At 40.5% G+C, this 22,320-nt stretch overlaps 1 protein-coding gene across 1 annotated transcript in view; it reads left to right on the forward strand.

Moving 5' to 3' along the window:
* GUCY2C (guanylate cyclase 2C) overlaps positions 1–22,320 on the forward strand; it is a 51,343-nt gene that overhangs the window by 27,968 nt on the left and 1,055 nt on the right. Inside the window, exons 12-26 of the mRNA XM_065652254.1 lie at positions 253–358; positions 917–979; positions 1,787–1,858; positions 2,803–2,907; positions 4,443–4,529; positions 8,631–8,763; positions 10,589–10,726; positions 14,276–14,364; positions 15,094–15,185; positions 16,788–16,946; positions 18,247–18,439; positions 18,773–18,947; positions 19,954–20,052; positions 20,816–20,910; positions 21,566–21,642. Of these exons, the coding sequence (XP_065508326.1) occupies positions 253–358; positions 917–979; positions 1,787–1,858; positions 2,803–2,907; positions 4,443–4,529; positions 8,631–8,763; positions 10,589–10,726; positions 14,276–14,364; positions 15,094–15,185; positions 16,788–16,946; positions 18,247–18,439; positions 18,773–18,947; positions 19,954–20,052; positions 20,816–20,910; positions 21,566–21,642 (1,683 nt within the window). The remainder of the gene's footprint in view (positions 1–252; positions 359–916; positions 980–1,786; positions 1,859–2,802; positions 2,908–4,442; positions 4,530–8,630; positions 8,764–10,588; positions 10,727–14,275; positions 14,365–15,093; positions 15,186–16,787; positions 16,947–18,246; positions 18,440–18,772; positions 18,948–19,953; positions 20,053–20,815; positions 20,911–21,565; positions 21,643–22,320) is intronic.

Here is a 22,320-nt window from a genome sequence, read left to right on the forward strand (position 1 = left end):
GCTAAATCTGTTCTATTCTTCTGCTATGTCTATGGAATTAAATTAGCATTTAGGCTTTCCCAAAGCTAGAGGAATTATAGCAGCCTCAAAATGGAAAACTGTACGAGAGTCACAGGGCTCGTGCTCAAGACTTGCCCACCTGACACTTGATCCTTGTGTCATCCTGACACTAGAAGCTTCCCTGTCCTAATCTCCTGTTGTGAGTTTCAGTTCACTGGGAAGATATTCTGAATGAGTTTGCTCATTTTGCAGGAAGTACAGAAGAGATAATGAGCGTCGGTGGAAGAAATGGTCCCATATACCGCCTGAGGAAATTTTGCCTCTGGAGACCAGTGAGACAAGTCATGTTAGTTTGAAGGTAAGAGAAGCACCATGCCTGAAGCTGGGTCTGGGATTCTGTCTTCTAAAGACCATCAATGCTGGGGTGTTGGCATGCTCTGACTACAATACAGGCTATGGATCTGGCAGAACTAGTATCTGGGCTTTTTTTTTTTTTTCTATTTTGATTTTTTATAACCCTCGATTGCTGTATTGAAGAAAAAAAAAGATATTATTCCCCATCTATTGCTTCCTGATAGAATACGTCTGTCTCCCCACAGTAAAGGTCATTTTGTGATGGGGGAACAGGCTGGGTATTGATTTGCAGTCTCTGCCATGCCAGCAGTGTTACAACTTATTTCCCTGTGCTTTGTTATGCCTCTGAAACGCCCAAGAGCATGAAAGCAGCAGATGGAGGCCCCATCAGCCGTGGGAGTGGCATGGGTGTCCCACACTTTCTGTGGCACATAGTGTCACTCCCTAGAGAGAAAGGCTTATGCTTCTCTGCCTGGCACACGCTGACATTACTTATCTTTCTGGACCTGCCAAGTGGGGAGTGGGTGATAACTGCATGTTAATTACTCTTCTTTGTTCTCAGATTGATGAAGATAAGAGACGTGACACCACCCAGAGACTGCGCCAAGGCAAATATGACAAGAAGGTAACCTGACTGCAGTGTACATGCTCGCTTCCTTGGCTTAGGTGGGCTCTTTCGGGAGGAGGTTGTTCCTCTCCACAGACAATTCTGCCTCTCCTGACCTTGCAAAATGACTTGACCTTATGAAAGGAACAAGCCATTTATTCTGTATCAGGTGCTTTGCATTTTGCTTACTGATTGGAGGTAAAATATTAGACTGCATTGACCCCTAGCCTAGTCCAGAAGTGCAGAAGCAGAAAGAGATGGACCAGAAATCTCATGCATTTTGGTACTGAGGAGATTCATGGATTAATGGAGAACAGGCCATTTACAAGGCAATTCTTGTGCATTCAGTAGAGCTACCCAGTTTTCCCAAAAGTAAGACAGGGTCTTATATTAATTTTTGCTCCAAAACTCATCACTTTTTTACATGTATAGCTGCCTGGACACTGTTTAAATTGTCTTTTTTTATGAACTGTAACTAGGGCTTATTTTTTGAGTAGGGCTTATATTTTGAGTATCCTCAACAAATCCTGAAAAATCATGCTAGGTCTTATTTTTAGGGAAACAGGGTATCTGCCTGACTGAGATATATTCATGTTGAGTTAAAATTTGCATCATTGACAGTTATAAATAGTTCCTGTCTACCTGGTAAATCTTTTGAAGGAAATATAACTCCGTTACTTATTAGCTGATTAACTGAAACTCCAACAGCAAAGCAGTAGGTAGGTGCTTCTTAAGTATATCTTTGTATGGACTTATATTGGAAAAGAAGGATGAATTGCTGTTGTATTAAACCTATGAATTTTTACCCATTTATTTTTTCTTCAGGTGGTGATCCTAAAGGATCTCAAAACCAATGACGGTAATTTCTCAGAGAAGCAAAAAGTAGAACTGAACAAGGTAACTGTTGCACATAGCAGTTGGACAGTGCAGGGTGGGATGGAGTCTGAGTGAAATCGTTGCTTTCCACTGTCAACTCCAACAGCCATATACTTGTGCATGTTTGTGAAGTGGACTGGTAATGAGTTCCTCAAAGGATGAGCTTGATGAACTTTCTCTTCGAGTGTGTGATCTCATCACCAGTTCAGAGGCTGAATTGTATGCCAGTGAAGCTGAGGATGAATGAAGTAACTCATGCTCAGTCATATGGCCTCGCTAAATAAATTTTTATAACTGATGCTAAAAGGCAGTGCACTCTTTTTGCTCATGTCATGCTAATTCATTAGTAGTGAAATGTTGTGGTTAAATCTTATTACTGAATGCCAAGTGTAGCCCTGTAAATATAAGTAACTCTCTGCTGACTTGTGTATACAGACACTTCCAAGATGAGAGGTTAATTTGGCTGCATTACTGCGTCTTTTTTGAATGGTTTTCCTTTTTACACAACACAGCTATACTGTGAATTCAAGAAGCTCTAAAAATACCTCCAAGTAAACTAAAGTTGTCTAAATAAATGGACAAAGTCCATAATATCATGCAGCATCATTAGATTTTTATTACTTGCTCATTTACCGACTGATTCACAACATTCTGTCACTCATAATGGCTATTATGGTCAACTGGGAGGTTTGAGTACAGAGGCAATAATGGAGACCATAGTGAGCTCTGGAATTAACTTGCAGTATCCAACTGCAGCCACTCTTATCTCCCTAATCCAGAAGGCTCTGGAATAACAAATGTCTTCAAGTACTTAGTTCAGTGCCTTTGTACACACTGGTTTAAAGGAAACTCGTACATCTTACCAGGGCCTGAGATAAAAAGCCACGTCACACAAGTATCCTTGACCTGTGGTTCTGTACTAATAATGATGGCTTTTAAAAATAGATGCAATGTTTCTGCTCTAGCTCCTACAGATTGATTACTACAACTTAACCAAGTTCTACGGCACTGTGAAGATAGACACCGTGATCTTTGCAGTGATTGAATACTGCGAAAGAGGTTCTCTGCGGGTAAAGAATTTTGCACGTCTCCTTCCACCTCCAAATTATCAAATTTCAAAGTAATAAAAAAATCCCCATCTCTGTCTCTGGCCTTCATGCAGCAGCCATGGACTGAGCAAGTGGTGGCAGGTTTCTGACTCCGAGTTCCCTCTCCCTTGCTTGGTTGTCTGCAGCCTTCTCCAGGTGCTGCTGCAGCTACCATCAGTTTGATGGTTCTCAGCAGCCAGAGGATGAGGTGAGATGCAAGCAAAGAAAAGTACAGGCAGAGCTCTGCCTAGACAGCAGCAACAGATAGTGTTTGTATTGTCTCCCCTCTTGGGAACATATAGGATATAACTTTTTCTTTATCTTCCAAGCTGTAACTGTTGTCTCTGCTGATGACCTTGTGGACCTCCCAGTGCTGCCAGAGTGTGAAAGGATAAAGAAAATAATATATTCCATATTAATAAGGGACAAAGAATTTGAGGCTGGAATATGGCAAATCCTATGCTGTAGGGGACAACAGCCCTTCATTTATTTTTAGAAAAAGAAATAGTAAATTTATGCCTGGCAAGAGTTATGGAAAGACTTGTGGTTTATTACTACTAATATTATTTCAGTGCGGTCTGCAGCTTCCTCACAAGAGGAGGAGGAGCGGCGGGTGCTGATCTCTTCTCTCTGGCGACCAACAGTAGAACCTGAGGGAATGTCAGGAAGATGTGCCAGGGGAGGTTTAGGTTGCACATTAGGAAAAGGTTCTTCCCCCAGAGGGTGGTGGACACTGGAACAGGCTCCCCAGGGAGGTGTCACGGCCCCAAGCCTGACAGTGTTCAAGAAGAGACTGGACAATGCCCTCAGACACATGGTGTGAACTGTGGGGTTGTCACATACAGGGACAGGAGTTGGACTCAATGAACCTTGTGGGTCCCTTCCAACTCAGGACATTCTGTGATTCTGTGATCACGAAGTAATGTTGACATCAGCTCTTCTGCAGGCACACATTGTCTCTGCTTCTGAGTTCATACAAAGAGTCTCAGCAGCAGCAGTGATCTCTGGAACAAACTCATAGCAAGGCATCAAAATAACAGCTCTATCTCTAGTTCTTTTCTTGTAAACTGTCATACTCATGGAGGTTTACTTTTAGCAATGGACACCATAGTGGCTGGAAGAGCTGTGAATGACTGGCACTTTTAAGATAATGGAAAAACCTACTTTGAACTCATAAGGCCATGAGTAAATTGATAGGAAATGGACTGTGAGCACAAACCACAGAAATTCCTTTCCCTTCCTCTTGCACACCTTGCCCACTTCTGTCTCAGCTATTTTGCTTTATTAAGGACTCAGCTTTCAAAGGAAATTCACTACTTACCTTTAATTGCACAAAACATTTTTCATGTTCCCTGTTTTCTGAGTCAACTCTTGCTCTAGTGCAGGTACTCCCTATAGAAAATGAAGGCTATCTCTTTCACTCGCTGGTTGAAAGGGTGTGTGATTTAGATACTCATATCTCATCTTCTCCTTTTTCCCTGATCTCGTTTAGAACCACTCTTTTCTTCTCTTCACAGGATGTTTTAAATGATAAAATCTCCTACCCTGATGGCACATTCATGGACTGGGAATTTAAAATCTCTGTCATGTACGATATTGCCAAGGTAAGAGGGCTGCTGACAGTGCAATGTTAATCAACCTGTCCTGTCTTGCAGAACGGATCCTCTGCACAAAGGCAGCTCTCAGAGTCTTCTCCTTCCCTTCTAGAGGATGCGTAACTTTCCACTCTTTCCCAGGGATAGGTGTATGAGGCAGGAGGAGCCAGTGGCTCTCAAATTAAAGGGGGAAATGGGAGCCAGAGCTGTCTTTGGGCTATTTCTAAATAAATAAAGTACGCCCAAAAGAAACGTGACCCAAAGATCAGAGGGTTACAATCTGTTGACCAGTGACTCTGATTAGTAGGGCCTGTGCAGTCACGAGACCCGCAAAACACACTGCTCTCTGGCCTCAGGCAAGGCATATAAAGGAAAACTGTGTTTTTTCAAAATGCTGGAATTATTCCAATTTGTATCCAGAGACAGAATGAAGTTTTTCAAAATAAACTGCTTAATTTGCATCCTGATTTTCTCACTCAGTAGAGTGAGAAACTATAAACTAGAGCTATCCAATTCAGGCAGTTAGAGAAGAAATTCATCCTGTACAGAAATGAACACTGGTTTTCAGTAGCATTCAACATGTCCTTGTAGTAGGAAGACTCAATATGAACAGTAAAGGAAATTCTGTTCTACATTAGAGACTTGTACTTGTTTAGCTGGTAGTTAAAGAACCTTTATAATTCAGAGGTGTAATAATTCATTATACCTTTGCAGGTAATGTAGAGAATTACCTCTGCCTTTTTGCTAGTGCTCAACTGCAATTCCTATTGCTGGTTTGCAGGTGGACAGTCCTTCCATTTCCCTACATGCATCAGCTCAGATTTGGTTGACACAATGAACAGACTCCACTGTGGCTGTTCTAAAGAGATACTGAAAATCTTGCTTTTTATTAAAGCCCGTTTAATCCAAATTGTCACAGTTTGTTGGCCTTGTTAATCACTTTCAAGTTGAGTTAACGTTCAGCATTTAGTTTCATTTTAAATAGCAGCAGTGGAGTTTCCCTTCTTCCTTCTAGCATATGAAAAAACATGGTATTTTTTAACCCTTTGCAGTTTGCCCTCCAATGTTTCCTAAGAAAACAGGGATTAGTACTGGCTCTGTTTACGAGAAGGAGCGAGAAATTCCAGTCTCTCTGAAGGGAGCAACCAAATGCCCAGTGACCACACTGGGACTAGGATTTAACAATCAGTTCTTCCCTGCGCTGTTGGTAACAGGGACAGGACACGGAGTCTGAGGATGGGCGGCACACCACATCTTTTCTGTGGAATGACTCCTGAGCATTATTAGCCGTGTTAGGTAGAGATGGTTCACAAAATCTTCCTGAAAACTTGTATGTACCTAGGAATATTGGGAAACTTACTATCATTTGGATGATCTGCAGCCCCTGCTGTTCCTTGACCTGATGCTGTGTTGGAACCTCTGGGACTTAGGCATTTCCGTGAAGTTCTTGTATTGCTTTTCCCAAACCACAGCTTTCCAAGGTCCAGGCACCCTGTCTTTTTTACCTGAATGGCTTCTTGCTTTACATAAGTCACTTCATAGCCCTTCAGCTCCAGTTCCTTTCATCACAGCATCTGCCCTTTTCAAGCCCAGCTCCAGCTCTCCAGGCTGCTAAAATCCCTATGACCAGCTCCTGCAGTTCCTTTGGCTTCCTTTTGATACGGTACTCCCTCTCCACACCACCACTTTCCTAAACCCTGCTTTCACCATTGCCCAAACAGTCCTTAGATTTCGCTTACTCTTCATCTGGCAGAAAAGCTGCTATATCAGTGTTTCTGAACAGAGGAGGTTGTATCATTTCTATTCTTCTATTCCCTGGTACAGCCAGCCAAGCAGTGACTATTCCTTGAGCATCCCCTAGTCCACTAGAGGAGGTGGAATAGCCGAAGGGGAAGCCCTAAGTCTGCTCCATTTACTTTTTCCCCTCTCATTTTTTTTTCCTATCTCTGCTGTCTCTAGGTCTGATGGCACCATCTGTAGCTACATAGATTTGGTTACGTGTGACTAAAGAGCTCTGATAAAAGGTCTGCTAAGAAGGAATTGCAGAAATCAAGCATTGCAGTTATTAATGCATACACTGTTGTTGCAACACCATTAAATAAAGGGCTGCTGCAGGATATTGTGCAAGGGATTGTAATACTCTTGCAAGGTGTCAGGAAAAGTGTTTTCAGTCAGAACTAAAGCTTCAGAGCTTCAGAACAGAGATTACAAATATACGTCAAGGTTTTAGGAGCACTGCACTGAAAGTCATTATAAATTTTGAAAATCACATTGTAGGTCCTTAATAGGTTCTGTGTTTTCAGGTAGGTGCATAGGATAGTTGGAAGGAAAGAGGAGAATTTTACCAGGCACATCTAGAAGACTTCTGCCTCCAGAAACTGTTAACAAGAAAGCCCTGGTATAAGGAAATTGGAATTACCTTTGCCTGCCATTTGATGCTGAAACTCATTAGGAATTCTGCTGTAGCAATGTGTGTATTTCCTGGCTGATGAAAGCAGGTGCTGGAAGAAGGCACAGCTGGAGAAATTAGGACTAAAAGCAGGCAAAACATATCCTGGATAGTGTCATCAGGACTGCATGATAAAAGCTGCTTAATCAAGAAATGTGTTCCTTGGATATAGCATGCAGCCTCTGTAAATTTTGACATGGTCTAGATAGGCCCAGGATAACCAGTTTAACAACATTCTCCAGGGATTGCATCTCTTGCAGCCTGCTTGTGTCTCAGGCATACATCTACTGTACCCAGAACTCAGCTCATATCTCAGTGACCTCCTGTAGCATTTGCTGATCCATTCCCAAATATGGGCACCAAATGAGAGAAAATCCAGCATGTCATACAGTGTATTCATGACCACATGAGCTATGTAAGCCTGCTTAAATTTTATCTACCAGTTATCATACAAGACGATAAGCTACACATTTAGGGGTCTAAGTGGAAGACCATTCAAAGAAACTAAACAGACATGACGTACCTGTTCTGGCTTCCACAGAATATAAATTGTGCTTCACATACTGAGATACAGAAAAGAGGACTACAGGAAGAAAAACAACCAGCAGTAGGCTATAAGTAGGTGTGAGCTTAAGTAGTTCAGAAGAGAGAAACAGAATAAACAATAGCAAGAGGGTACAAATTAGCATGCCTACTCCCTTCTTCAGTTTACGCCCACTTACTAATGTTCTTTTCCTGCTATGCCTCAATGCCAGCCCCTTCTCATGTATTGCACTGTATTCAAGTGTCTTAGACTGAGATCAATTCAGAGGTGATGAGCAAAAAGGGGCAAACTTCATATGCTTGTGTGTTGTGAGTCAAGAATCTGAATGTCAGGAAATACAGTTGAAACTGCATCAGCCAGTCCTCATGGTGCCCACTTCCAAGTTTAGCTCATGGTGCCCACTTCCAAGTTTAGCTCATGGATAGCTGATGTGTATTAACTAGTACAGAGAAAAAGATAATACATCAGGTTAGAAGAGACCTTTATGGTTGTCTAATCTGATCCTCTGCATTATATAAGCCTCAGTGCATCATCTAACACTCTCTGCATTGACCCGTCTTTAGCCCTCTGCTTTGCAGAAGAGGATCTGCTGCAGTATTTCTGAATGAAGTCTCTGGTGTATAGTAATCTTCAAAGACAATACAGACATAAAAAGCAATTCCTCTCAAAGCTATGGTGTCCATTGGATGAATATGTAGCTGGAAGCACTTTTTTGTGTGACATTCCAACGAATCTGTACTAAATTTACAAAAAAAGAGAGCATTTATTGCAAGTGAAATCAAAACTTCTGAGGAGGAAAGAAATTTTCTCATTTCCTTAGTCATGCTCTAATCTTATCAAAACCTAAGACACTATGTCAGACTAAGTGGAAGGATGATCCATGTCCTCATTTCTTAACATTGACTGTTTCTGCCATCTTGGAAAATCTCCTCTGTAAAATAATATTTGTTTCTCTCCATGGCAGGGAATTGTGGTTTATGCATATTCATTGCTGATGAAGGACATTTAATTACTTGGACAAATATCACACTAACACTTCACATTCTTATTGACTCTGGTAACAGCTGAGTGTCTCACACACAGTCTTGCTTTCTTCCTCTTTTATTATCAACCACAGGGGATGTCTTACCTGCACTCAAGCAAAACTGAAGTCCATGGTCGACTCAAATCCACAAACTGTGTAGTAGACAATCGTATGGTAGTGAAGATCACTGATTTTGGCTGTAATTCAATTCTGCCTCCAAGGAAAGGTAAAAACAGTACCCAGCTGGACTCTCCTTCATGGTTTCCAACCCAATGGGATTTTCTTATATTCATAGTCCAGTAGGGCCTAACTACATCTTGTATGTAGTACAAAACATACAATATGATTTTGTTTCATGTAGCAGCCATCATACAAATGATATCTGAAAACACTGTCTTACCTTAAATAACACAATGAAAGAGAATTATTGGTAGGTAAAGAAGTTAGGCAGCATAGGTGAGAAGGGAAGGAAAGATGATTTTTCAACTTATAGGTTAGCAAACAGAGATTTCACATGTGGCTGAGATGCAAGAAACATTTTCAGCGTCCAAGGCCTTCATGCAGACAGCTCTCTTCAGCAGTAAGGCTGAACTTGTGTGAAGAAAAAAAGTAGTGAAGTACCACATGATTTTGTCATTGATCAGATGCACGTGTTAGCACAGTGCTCTGTGATTTAAACATTAACACTTGTCACTGATCATCCTTAAAAAAATCTGTAAGGATATGCGATGATAACCTTAATGTTTTTGATTCCTTAAGTAGGAATCTAGAAATACATGTTCAATCAGATTGGAATAACTTTAACAGCTTTTCTTCATATTTTCTATTCATCTCACATTTATAGGACATTTCTGTATAATACAGCACTCCTTTCTACTCATCTTTTCCTTGTTACTTGATCTTGAATGAAAAGACAAGCCCGTCTGAAATTATGTCATCTGAATCTGTATGGTAGAGCTTGGGGCATAATAAGCATGGCACTGTGCCATAACTCTAGTATATGACCTGAGAAGAAACTGTGTTTGCGACTGGGTTGAGAGAAAATTTTTACATTCAGATAAAAACATGCTCAAGACTAGCAATGAGAACATAAAAAAAAGAGTAAGAAAAGTACACTGAATGTAAATGTTTTATTAATTCTTCATTTTACAACTTCCATATTTACATTTATATCTTTATTACATTTTAATGCACTTCTTTTCTTCCATTGCTCATCAGATAAATGCTTTGACAAGCAGCCTCAAAATTTCTGGCTACTAGATTTCTTTCCTTGAAGAAAACTTAAGATTTCACAAGAGATCTACAGATTCATTGTGGCTGGATGTTGCAGCCTGATATCATAACACTGTCTTCACTGTCCAGGTCACTGTTATGATACATCACCAGCATGTCAGAACAAACTGTCATACCATGGAAGCGTTCTTGGTTTGAGGTACAATGGTGCTTGTTGCACTAGAAATACAGATTAATATTTTCTGTAGCAAGAAAGTGGTTATGAGCAAGTAATATTATATCAGGCTCAAAAACACTTGAGAGTTATTTCAGTAGATTCATGATACCACGACTGCTGGGAAATATTACAGCCTTCTCATCTGACATCTTGCATAACAAAGCCCATGCATCTAGCTCAATAATTTATGGCTCAGCTTTTTTTTTATAGCACTGGCATTCCTTTGTCTTATACAGATGCATAGGCTGTTTCTAAGAAGCCCATGAAAGGTAGCTATGAAAAGCAAGTTCATTGCCAGTAACCATAACTTTTCTGGAGGTGTGAGAGTCTTCATTAACAGTGGAAAATAGTAGTGTCAGCAAATCCCAGACAATAGCAAACTACTGCATCAGAGGTTTATCTAACCTGTATTGATGTCAGCTTATCAAGAAAGAAATGCTAAATTTGGAAACAAACAGTACCAGCGGGCTCTGTTTGATATGGAAGGAGTAAAAGGAAATAACACTATAGACAACGGATGCTCTGAGAAGGATCACCCTTTTTCAATTACTTCTCTCCTTTCCTCCTTTACCTTGTCCCCCATTGTCATCTGGATCTTTAGACCTGTGGACAGCTCCTGAGCATCTCCGCCATGCTGATGTATCTCAGAAGGGTGACGTGTACAGCTATGGGATCATCGCCCAAGAAATCATCCTACGCAGGGAAACCTTCTACACTCAACACTGCCGAGACAACAAAGGTAAATCCACAAATTTCTCCTCCATTGCAGCCTTCTGGGATGGTGTAGCTGTAACTGGCCCCTTCTCCACATCTTGTGAAAGGCACTGTCTTGAAAGCTGCTTGAACTGCTGCTTCTTTCACTGTGTGATGAAGAGCCTGTTTGAAGGATCCCACTGTGGGGGCAAATGTCCTTATTCTTTCTGTAAATGAAGTTTGCATTGAATTTTCTTGCGCTTTCTCCTTCCTCCTCACCTTGGCCACGGCACTAAAAAAGTTAACATTATACAGTGCTGTCCATGCTTACTGTAACATTTAGAGGCCACAAAGGTTTTTCTATTATGAGTTGTGCACAACATATAATAATTCACTCATATTAGGCATCGTAAATCAGAAATGTCAACACAGAGCAACAAAAACTCAGCAGCATGACACAAGAGCAGTTGGCATTTTAAAACCGGCAATTCAGACTTTATTCGAGACTGTCAAAATTAACTTCAGTCATTTAACTTCTGTCAGAAAACGCATCTCCTCCTTTAATGCATCCATTAAACCTCATTTAATGCATTTCGTGACATTGTTTTTCAGTGGCTAACAGCCCAGTCAATTCCAGTTCCCAGAATCCAGGCATGATTTTATATTGGAACTGACATAAAAGCATGTGTGGGTTTGGGATTTTCCTAATGACAGTTACCAACAACAAGTTTAGACATTGTCTTTACCTCTGAGTCATTCTGATAGATCCGCCTCACAATTGTTAAAACATCTAGAGCAGCAGCTGGACAGCCTAATAGCTCTTTTCCTGAGTTACATTTGAGAATAACTTCTGAGGCATGTTCCTCATCCTACATTATCGCAAATCTACGTTCATATTTGTGGGAACACAGGATTTCACATCAGCAACTTTCAAACATAAATGTAGATCTAGAAGAGATTAGATTGTTCCCCAAACAAACTTGTCAGGACTCCATGGTAGATAAGGTAGAGAAAATAAAAGTCTTTCTATTCTTTTTCTTGGGAAGAGGCGGCACAATCCTCACGAATGCAATGATTTTACAAATATTGCCAAAACAGATGGAGAAAGGAAAGAGTGATGTTTTTCCGTGCTCATTTTGACTTCCAAAGCAAATTCATAGCAAACTACATTCTTTTAACTCTTTTTTCAGTAGTTACAGTATTTCTGTGTTATGTAAATGGTTGTTGAGTTAGCCTCAGACACAGAGTTGTTTCTGGGCTGTTCTGAGATATGGTGGCATCCTCACAGCTCTTTGTTTGACCCTGGCTGTCACAGTCAGAGTCTGGTTCCTTGTTTTAACTTTTACCTGTTTCTTAACACTGCATTTTGTCATCTTAGAAAAATTGTCCCTTTCAAGTAGCATTGGGTTAATCCATCCAACTGAAAGAATTTTTAGCACCTCTAGGTGCTGTTGCTGGAAATGATCACACACTGCATGTTTAGTAAGACAGCAATAAACTTACTGGGCCTGAAGCCTGTTTGGTAAATTTGGATTCAATGTAGCTTAAAAAAAGTCTGCTTTGTAAACTTCAGTTGAAATTTTAAGTTTTTCATTCAGTGAGGAGATTGCTTCCTCCCCAAAGCTTTCTCCTTAGAAGCATTAGTAGATGTCTAAGATATATATTGCTGATTTAATGGCTTCTAGTATTATGCTTGATTTTTGATTATGCTATTTGAGTAAATGTGTTCAGGCTAGTTTCAGCAGTTCATCAAATTTCATGTACCAGAAAGAAGGTTTCATTCATTAACCAAGATAAGGAAGCAAGGCGATGGACCATACTTATTCAAATACCTTTGGATTTTGTTTGTGGCATTATCTAACTTCAGAAGCGAGTAGCTCAAACTTGGGATGACCATTAATTTACAAATATCTAAGGTACAAAGAAGGAAAAGAATACCAAATTAGAGTCAATGATAACAGGCAAAGAAATGTCCCTGTTGCATGTTAGATTCATTTGGTTTTTAAGTCTCCTGCAGATAGTCTTTCAATGGCTAGTTAATCTCTGATCAGAGGAGTTAATCTCTGCAAGTTAGAAGACACGATATTGATATTTCATGACAATAGATTTAACCACTCCAGGACTATGTTCAGCAGCAGCAAGGACTATGTTCAAGGACTTAGGAAAATTAAACTCAGCTTCCAGGTACTCAGTAAGCCCATTTTCTCAACCTGCAAATATGTATCTATCAACTTAACATACAACAGTATTGCTACTAATGAGAGAAAATAAGTCCCAAAAAGATTATGGCCATACAGAACGGGATTTCTAATGTATAGAAGTAACTAGATCACAGTCCTCTTCACTGACTTCTCCACAAGACAGCTGTTAGGCCAGCTGGTTTCTCCACTCTGCTGCAGAAACACCTCATTCCCTGCTCAAGGCTGTGAAATCCTGTCACGTACCAACTCTCAGTTCAAGCTGCCTACTTGTTCCACCACTTTCTGCCACCAGCTAATTGCAGCGTTGCTAATAGTTGCTGTTCCTTCTGCTCTCAGGTATGTGCGCAGCATGGAAACCCAACACACTCCTCTTGCATACATGAGACTTACACAGATTCTTCTTTCAGCCCACAGAAGACTTCTTAGGAGTCTCTCCACACCATTTGGGAGACTTGAGTCTCCTGCTCCTTCTCTAGTCTGTAATTTTGGTAGCACAAAGCGGGAAGCTACTGCATCTTTTTAGGGTGATCACACACGTTGGGCACGCTTAGGCATCCCTAGCTGCTCTATACCTGCATGTACCACCACAATAACAAACCTTCCTCATCTCATTATATGTTTCCTCCAGTAAAATTGTCTCCCAAATATAATCAGACAATATTAATAAATGTGTTTCACACTTGTTCACAGACTCCTTTCAGTTTCTCTTTGCCAGAGGTAAAAGATTGCTCCTCTTTTTAACTCTCTCTCTCTGAAACTCTTGTTGAGGTCTGGAGGAGAAGGACAATGAAAGATATTTTTGCTTCAGCTCTCACTTACTGTGCTTAAATCAGTTTGTGCAAATGCAGCCTGCATTCTGATATGTTCAGAACCCAAATAACTTTCATAGAATGGATTTCATGAATAAGAGTACAAATGAGCTGACAAATGCAACGTTTTTAAACCATATACAGTAACAGCCTAGTTTTAAGGAAGATGAGCATCTGCAGGATTATTAGAACTGCTCTGATGAGAGTTGTGTGTCTACACACTTTTGCTCAAGTTGCAACGGGCTTTTCCCATTGTTTTTTACTATAGCTATACTTCATGCTGACAGGCACACTAATAATGCCTAACATTCATTTGGGAAGATGCCATAACCATGTCTACCGTGACCAATAAATATTAATGTACATTCCTATTCATTTTGCTTTCAGGAGCCTTCATGCCAGCCCTGTTTTGATCTTGTGCCATATATTTAGAAAACCTCCAAAGTTGAAATTCACATCAAAACGAGAGAACTGTCTTCAAAGCTTCTCTTTATACATAATTCGTAACATCATAGGACGCTATCCACAAAAAATGTCCTTCTTATGTTTTTTTGTTTAAAACTTTGTATCTTCTTCCTGTGTTAGAGAAACTTTACAGAGTGGAGAATGGCAAAGGAGTGAAGCCTTTCCGACCAGACCTGTCCTTGGAAACAGTGGGAGAAAGAGATATGGAAGTAAGTTAATAATTAACTAAGCCATTTTCTGGGTGAAGGATGGAAGCCCTGGCCAAACTAGAGCTCATGATTATGGGAGGATGAAAGCTATGCACATTTTATGCCAAATGCCCTAACCTCATGCGAAAAAATGGTATTCTGTAGTTGTTAGAAGTTAAATGAAATGTAACTCATGAAAATTATTTCACTGGAAAGAAACGAATGCTTATCTGGTGCCACTCTTCTGACCTATTTTAGATATCTCTAAGATGGGACGAATCACAACTCAAATATACCTCTCTCCACTGATTATATGGCCTCTAAGTCTTCTTGCTCAGGTGAAAATATCTGTATTGCAGACATCCACACATTCAGCAATGAAGCCTGTTCTTCTTGGCTCAATCACTAGTTTCAGAAAAATTGCAAACTCAGGATATTGGAAATATAATTACCACAGCATTTACCTCCATGTCAATAACTGTATCTGGCACCAGCTACAAGACTGGATCCATTTACTTGCCATTCATTTATGTATGGCAAATTCAAGTTAAGATCATGTCACTAGTCACCACAGAGTTAAGATGCCTGCAATGAGTGTCCTAACCATAGATCCAAACCAGTTAGTCACACATATTAATATTTTGCTGGTCAAGAGTAAACGGGAACTCCCTAATGAACTAGTGCTGTTTAGCACTATTATCCTTCTGTATCCATTACTCAGGTGGACTTTCCTTAAATTTTTGTTCGAAGGTGTATACACTAGTGAAGAGCTGCTGGGAGGAAGATCCAGAGAAAAGGCCTGACTTTAAGAAAATTGAGAGTACGTTGGCTAAAATATTCAGGTGAGCAGCAGGGTCTCTATTTTTTAAGATGATCCCAACTTCTCCTAAGTGTTAGAAAGCTCGGATTTTTAAGTATGTAAGCTGATATGATTATGATTCAATCAGTGGAAAAATTGAGTGTCTTCACTTAGATTCTCCTTTATTCTTTTCACAAAAGTAGGTGAGCACATGCATATATATGTATACATGTGTGTACATGAACATCCATGCATGTATTAGCTGTGTGAGGGTACGACAATCACCATACCTCAGATTGGTACATTGTGAAAGTAGCAAGCTGGTTAATTAGAGACTTAGACAATTCAAGTAATTTACCCCCATCTCTAGTCAAGAATTGGATAGTGACTCATGTCGTCTTAGTTTCAGGAAATGGATGCACATAAATGTTTAGAGGATGATTAGAAAGTTTGGATGAGCTGGGTTGTGCCATAAATGAGTTTGGATGGTCTCAAATTAAGATGACTAGAAGTGCTGGGTTGTAACTCACCAGAAGTATTAATTACAGGGGTTTGTTGGTATGAAGTTGTGGGATAATAAGGGCCATGGCTGGATAAGCCCTGTGGGGTTGTACAGGCCTTTCACCTGGCCAATGCTGCATTGTTTCTACAGAGTTTGGTCTGAATTAATTATTTTGGATATCTAAACAGTAAGCTTTTAATCACTTCTCTTGGGAAATTGCTCCCCAGTTTTTAAAGCTCATCAAGAGACCTCAAAAGTACTCACATAGTTTTATACTTTACACGGGCAGAAACACAACTTCACTATGTAAAACTGAATGTATCAATTGAATAACCTCACTGCAACTGAACAGAAAGCTGGTTCAGCTCCTAAGCCTACATCTTACAAAAGCAAAGAGGTTGCCTCTTGCCACATGGAACATGGTGCTCTCCTCATGGAGGGTCTAAGATGGTGCACCCCTGACATAAAGATTTGTTTAAAGTAAGAGTGGTTTTAAAGTCCAGTTGGGTATGATACTGATCTGACTTTTCCAGTCGGCCTGGCCCAATCTACTTTCAGATGGCTTCAGCGAGTGCAGGCTGCCCAGACACACAGGGGTTATGAGTGGCTTGTGTTACCATCCTTCTGCTTCCAGGAGTTAATAGGCTGAGGTCTGCAGGATCTTGTAAGCAAAACTAGCCCAGGTGCTACTAATTGTTCCATTGAATTGTTCTGTCTTCTACACAGGCAGCCCCAAATTGTCTTAATCCTTCTGGCTGATGACCCCATTTAAATGTTATATGCAATTTTCTACCTACCATCTTTAGCTTCCTCTCAGGATTTGAGCTGGTCAGTTACTTTTTACAAATGAATGCTCATGGGTTACCCAAGGTAACCTGGAGTTGACAGTATTAGCAGGGCTAGGTGATTTAAGTGTGTTTTAAGAATTACCAGCTCCAAGTGACGAGTGTGGATCACAGACTTTCAATTCATGTGCATAAGCCCTCCAAGCAAGGAGAAGCATGATGCACTTGAAGCACTTTGCATCCTAACTACATGAAAGTCAAACACTAGAGAAGTTCCATTGCTCCTTTTTTGCCTCTCTCAAAAATGTGCTTCCACCAGCCTTTCCTGTTGGCTCCTGTGCATTTCTGTTATTCACAGTAACTACCATGGCCAGAGCAATGAAAGCTACATGGATACCCTGATCCGGCGGCTGCAGCTGTATTCCCGGAACCTGGAGCACCTGGTGGAGGAAAGAACAGAGTTATACAAAGCAGAGCGAGACAGAGCAGACAGGCTTAATTTCATGTTACTTCCAAGGTAACTGGCCAGGAGGATTTCCACTGGCATTGTATTTACATACATCACCTGATTCTTGGAGAGTGGAGGTTGGGATTAAAAGTAATCTTCTATTTCCTTCCCCTCTAATCTGATCCTGCTAGTGAGGAAAGAAGAAGCTGTCCCTGAGGTGTCCACCCTATGGTGGAGTTTCATGCCAGGATGCTACTGGGACCCGTTATATTCCTCAACCTCCCTTCACACACAGGATCCTGGCACAAACCTCTTTTTCCACTGCCTTCCTGGGAACACATAGATCTACAGTGATCCCACGTCACAGAGCTCTGTTCTGCTCCAGCACCTTGCTAGGTAGAAGGAGTGCAGGAGAGCAGTCCAGCTTCAGGCTGGGGTTTAGCAATGCAACAGAGGGGCTGAGGTGGGCTGGGCCAGACTGGGCTAGATGCATGCTTCAGAGCATGGTATAGGACAAGTATTATTGATATTATAATGTGGGTAATACCAGTAATTTTGGTATTGCATATATTTGGAATAGTAAAACTATCCTGGTATGTTGTTACTAGTTTCAAGGGTATTTAAGTAGTTGGGGTATTGATTTTTTGACTCAAAATAAAAAAAAGATAATATGTTCAATCCAGTTTCAGGGAAAATTTGAAATGATCTGGCTGTGTATACTATGTGATAAAGAATCCATGTTTCCTTCCACTCTTTGTTGTTCCTACCCCTCTACTATTGTCTTATTGTAGATGGAATACAGCATTTTGCAACACCTATAATTTTTTGGGTCTCTTTTGGTTATTCTGTTCTAATATCACCACTAGGAACAGATATTTTCCTGGATTTAGAAATGCATGAAAATGAAGTCCCTCTGAATAGATACTGACAGTCATGGTATTGAATTTTTGTTCCATAAAATTATCAGACTACAACATATCATCTGAATCAGGATGAGGTAATGTAATTATCAGTAGAATGTAGTCTACACGTTAGAAGTTTCAGAATTTCAGTTTTAAATTTGACTCAATATCCCTATTTCTGACCTTAGCCAAGAAGCTCAGTTTCCTGTGCCTCAGTTTCCTCATGGCTATTAACACACTTGGATTTTGTAAGGCTGTAGTGTATTAATTAACATTAGTACGTGCTTTGAGGTCCCTGGCTAAAAGGCATTATGGGCATCCAAAATGTGATTGCAGTGGCAGTTTTCAGCACACTATTTGATGTTTCCTACACAGAAAGCAATGATATGATTGGGTTGCATGAGAAAATACCTTTAATATGAAACACAGACTACTTATCTGTCTTCCTGCCTTTTCTGTTTCCACAGGCCAGTAGTAAAGTCTTTGAAGGAGACCGGCCTGGTAGAGCCAGAGCTATTTGAAGAAGTCACTATCTACTTCAGTGACATTGTTGGCTTCACCACACTCTGCAAATACAGCACTCCTATGGAGGTGGTAGATATGCTGAATGATATCTACAAGAACTTTGACCACATTCTTGACCATCATGATGTTTACAAGGTGATTAGCTTCGCACTTTTGCTCAGTTAACAACCAGGGGACACACAAATCGAATTGGATGATGTGGTAGATTTGGGAATTTGCCTTCTAAACAAAGACAAATGAGAGAAAACCAGGTCAAGATTACCTCATTTCAATATGCTGGAATGCTGGGTACAGTTATAAACACTCATATACCAAAAAGTTGTCAGCTACCTTAAACTAATCAATCTTGCTGTCCAGAGAAGAAATGTTTAATCATGAACCAGAGGATCTGATATAACCTTTCTGCTTTTATCTAAATATGGATTTTGCTATGTCTGCAGGTAGTGAGTTCTAATTTTGTTTCCACAGGTGGAGACCATTGGTGATGCTTACATGGTGGTGAGTGGTTTACCAAACAGGAATGGCAACCGGCATGCAGTGGACATCTCTATGATGGCGCTGGACATCCTCAGCTTCATGGGATCTTTTGAACTGAGACATCTGCCGGGTCTGCCTGTTTGGATTCGCATTGGAATTCACTCTGGTACGCAATGTTGTTGCCTTGTCTTTGAACAGAACAGACATCCCTAGAAGATCTGGTGGTAATCATACATGACTGCTCTCCTCATGAAAAATCAGGTTGAAAACAATGTATCTGGAGGAAGAGCAACAGAAGTAAATAAGCCACTGGTTTGCCTCCCCATAGTGAAATAGCCTATACCAACTCAGTGTTCCTGCCCTGGCAGGGGGATTGGACTAGATGATCTTTCGAGGTCCCTTCCAGTCCCTAACGTTCTGTGATTCTGTGAACTCATTCATAGCTTAAGTCAGTAGCTAGGAAAAGCAGCTGCCATTGTTCCTGGCATGATTAAGCCTGTTGTATCAAATAAGCCGTTGCAGATTGCTTCTCCCTGACCAAAGTGAGCAATCGGGCATGGCCAGATATGTTTGTCTGGCCACAAAATGCAGGCCTGTGTTTTATGATTTTGGAGGAAAAAGTTTTGACAAGCCTATGTGGGAATTCATGTTTTAATTAATCCGTACAAATGATTATTCTCAAAGGGAAACTGCAGATAGATCAAGCAGATAGCTCCGAAGTACTCTGGGAATTTTTCGCTCTTCATTTTTATTTGTTTCAACAACCACCTGAACAGCAGCTGCCAGGGAGGAATGTATCACTAAGGCACTGGAAAACTCTTTGGGGCACCACTATGCACCCCTCCATAATGAAGCTTATTTTCTTTTCCTTCCAAAACTGATAGTTAGTAACTGCATTTTTTTCTGCACAAAAATAGTGTTTAAATACAACTAGTACTGTGCAGCCATGTCTTTTTTATGGTCTTACTGGATTACGCAAGACTAACAGAGCAAGGCTTGGTTTGGAGTGGGAGACCACCAGATACCTGGGGAAGTGAGGTACAGAGTGTTGTCATCGGTGAGGAACGTGGTGCTCCAGCAGGTACCGCGCTGCTCTGCGACAGTGAGACACCTTCCAAACAAATAGTATCTTGATCCACCTTTTTTTTTTTTTCTCTGCATCCCATTTCTAGGTCCATGTGCAGCTGGTGTGGTCGGAATAAAAATGCCTCGTTACTGTTTGTTTGGAGATACAGTGAATACAGCTTCACGGATGGAATCCACGGGCTTGCGTAAGGATTTAATTTCAGCTGTCAAGTGTAACTGAACCAAAGGCTTTTGGTCAGTTTGTGACTGGAGTGTCTGTTTTCAGCTGAGAACAACTTACTATCAGCTTGCAGAAGTTTTAACGATTAAGAAGCCCTATTTATTTTGATTACCAATTGTTTCACTGTCCTGCTGGTCAATGAAGAATTGTTCCTTGTCCATGCTTCAGTGCTGGTAACTGGGAGGACAGAGGCTCGTTTGCTGACTGAGTTCCTCTGGAAGATATGATACTTATGTGTCTGAGGTTTAATTTTACTCTATGAATGGCAGATTTGAGTTTGACATAGAATTGTATTACAGCTCGGTTGTGTAAATATGCTGACTGTATATTTTAAGTTGAAGTAATTATGTCTTCAACTTCACCATTAGGGAACTGTGCCAAGAGGCAGTTCCTTCCGCCCATTGTCTTCATGCGACTATTCTCTGTGTAGGCTCTGCATTTCCCCCAGTTAGCCTTTTTCCTTTTGGTGTCTAAATGCTACAGATACCATGGTCACCTGTATTTCAGATCAGTGGCTGTACCAGCTATTCCTCCCTAGATACAATGCTATGTAGTGGGGTCAGGTTTTCTGTACAGCAGTGTAATAGATTCTCATTTAATTTGACTCTCAGAATTTATGTTGATAATAATTGGATGAGCTTTTCCCATAGCACCAGTTTTCACATATACTTAATATGATTATGTGGTACATTTCCAGACTGAGCTTTCATTGTGTCTTTATTTTTTAGCTTTAAGAATTCATGTCAGTGGTTCCACTATTAACATCCTGAAAAGAACAGACTGCCAATTCCAGTATGAAGTGAGAGGAGAAACATACTTGAAGGTAACCTTTCCTATGTACATGCATGAACGCAGAGAAGAGGGCTAGTATAAAAGTATTATACAGCTGAGAGTACCCCACAACTTAATTAACAGCTGGGGAACAAGGGCTACAGATCAATTGGTATCACAGTCTCTAGTGGTTGAAAACACTTCTATAAAGACAGTGCAGGCAACGAAGAGCCCCCTAAGTCATAAATTAAAGCAACATAAAGATGTGGAGATTAAATGAAACATACCATTTGTAACAGAAAATTGTGAATTCATCAGATGGAAGGGAAGCTGAATCTATTGCTAATTTGTTCACGCTCAGATATCTGACTATCTACCAATCCATTTATTTCAGTCATTTTATTTCTGCCCGTTTATTTCATTGCACTTGGCAGATGTCTGTACTTGGCAGCTGATGCAGGCAGCACAGCTCACCTCTCCCATGGTGTGTGTTTCAGGTCATGGACCAAGGGAGCGGGTGTGGAGCTGCATCTCCCCCATTATTCTGCTTCTCACACCTGACTTTTAATTCTTCGCTTTCAGCCACTGAAAACAAGCAAAGGCAAACATGACAATGTGCATTACAGTATTATCTAAGTAAATTAACTATGCGGAATTGCATTCCAATCCCTAAATTGTGCTTTCTCTTCTTTGTCATAATTATTTAGGGCAGAGGAACAGAGATTACCTACTGGTTGACGGGTACTGAGGACAAGAAATACAATCTCCCAACACCTCCTTCCGTGTAAGATGGTCTTTATATGTGAAAATGGAAGAGAATTTCCCAGTCTTTGTGCTTTAGCCTTCACTGTTCCTCCCTGGCACTTGTTGTGGTTTTTTTATACCACTCATCTTGCCTTCAGCACTTAGAGGCTTAACAGTGTATGTGCATATAAACATGTGTAAATATCCAGGACATGGGACTATGCGTGTGGTGAAGGTTATTTGGATACGTAAGTGCTTAACAGGCTCATTTCCTTGGAAGGGAAGTAAGACAGGACAAGTTGCTAATGTTGCAAGTGTAAGAGATGGACAGAAAAACAAACAAACAAGAATTCCCAAAACTTTAGTCCTAATGGCACCTATGTATGACAATACAGTGAGTGGATAACAGCAACTGAAGGTGCAGCTCCCTGTAATACTGTTACACCTGGGAGCTCTGTGGGGGAATTTGTAGGAGGACTGAAAATTGAGACTATTTCGAGCAGTATTGTGCTAGAAGGGGTGGACAATGTTACTGTAGTATTGCACAGGTATAAAAATATTTAAAAATTGAACAAAAGCTTTCTTTCTAATACATGTGAGATAAATTATCAAGAAAAAAATATGAGGTTGATGTCCTGGAACTGAGCTATAATTTTGCACTAGTATTGAATAAAATACAGTAATAGCAGAAGTGTTGTTTTTGAGAAACTATGCAAAA

This window comes from Caloenas nicobarica, chromosome 1 (genome assembly GCF_036013445.1).
Source record: "Caloenas nicobarica isolate bCalNic1 chromosome 1, bCalNic1.hap1, whole genome shotgun sequence".
NCBI lineage: Eukaryota > Metazoa > Chordata > Aves > Columbiformes > Columbidae > Caloenas > Caloenas nicobarica.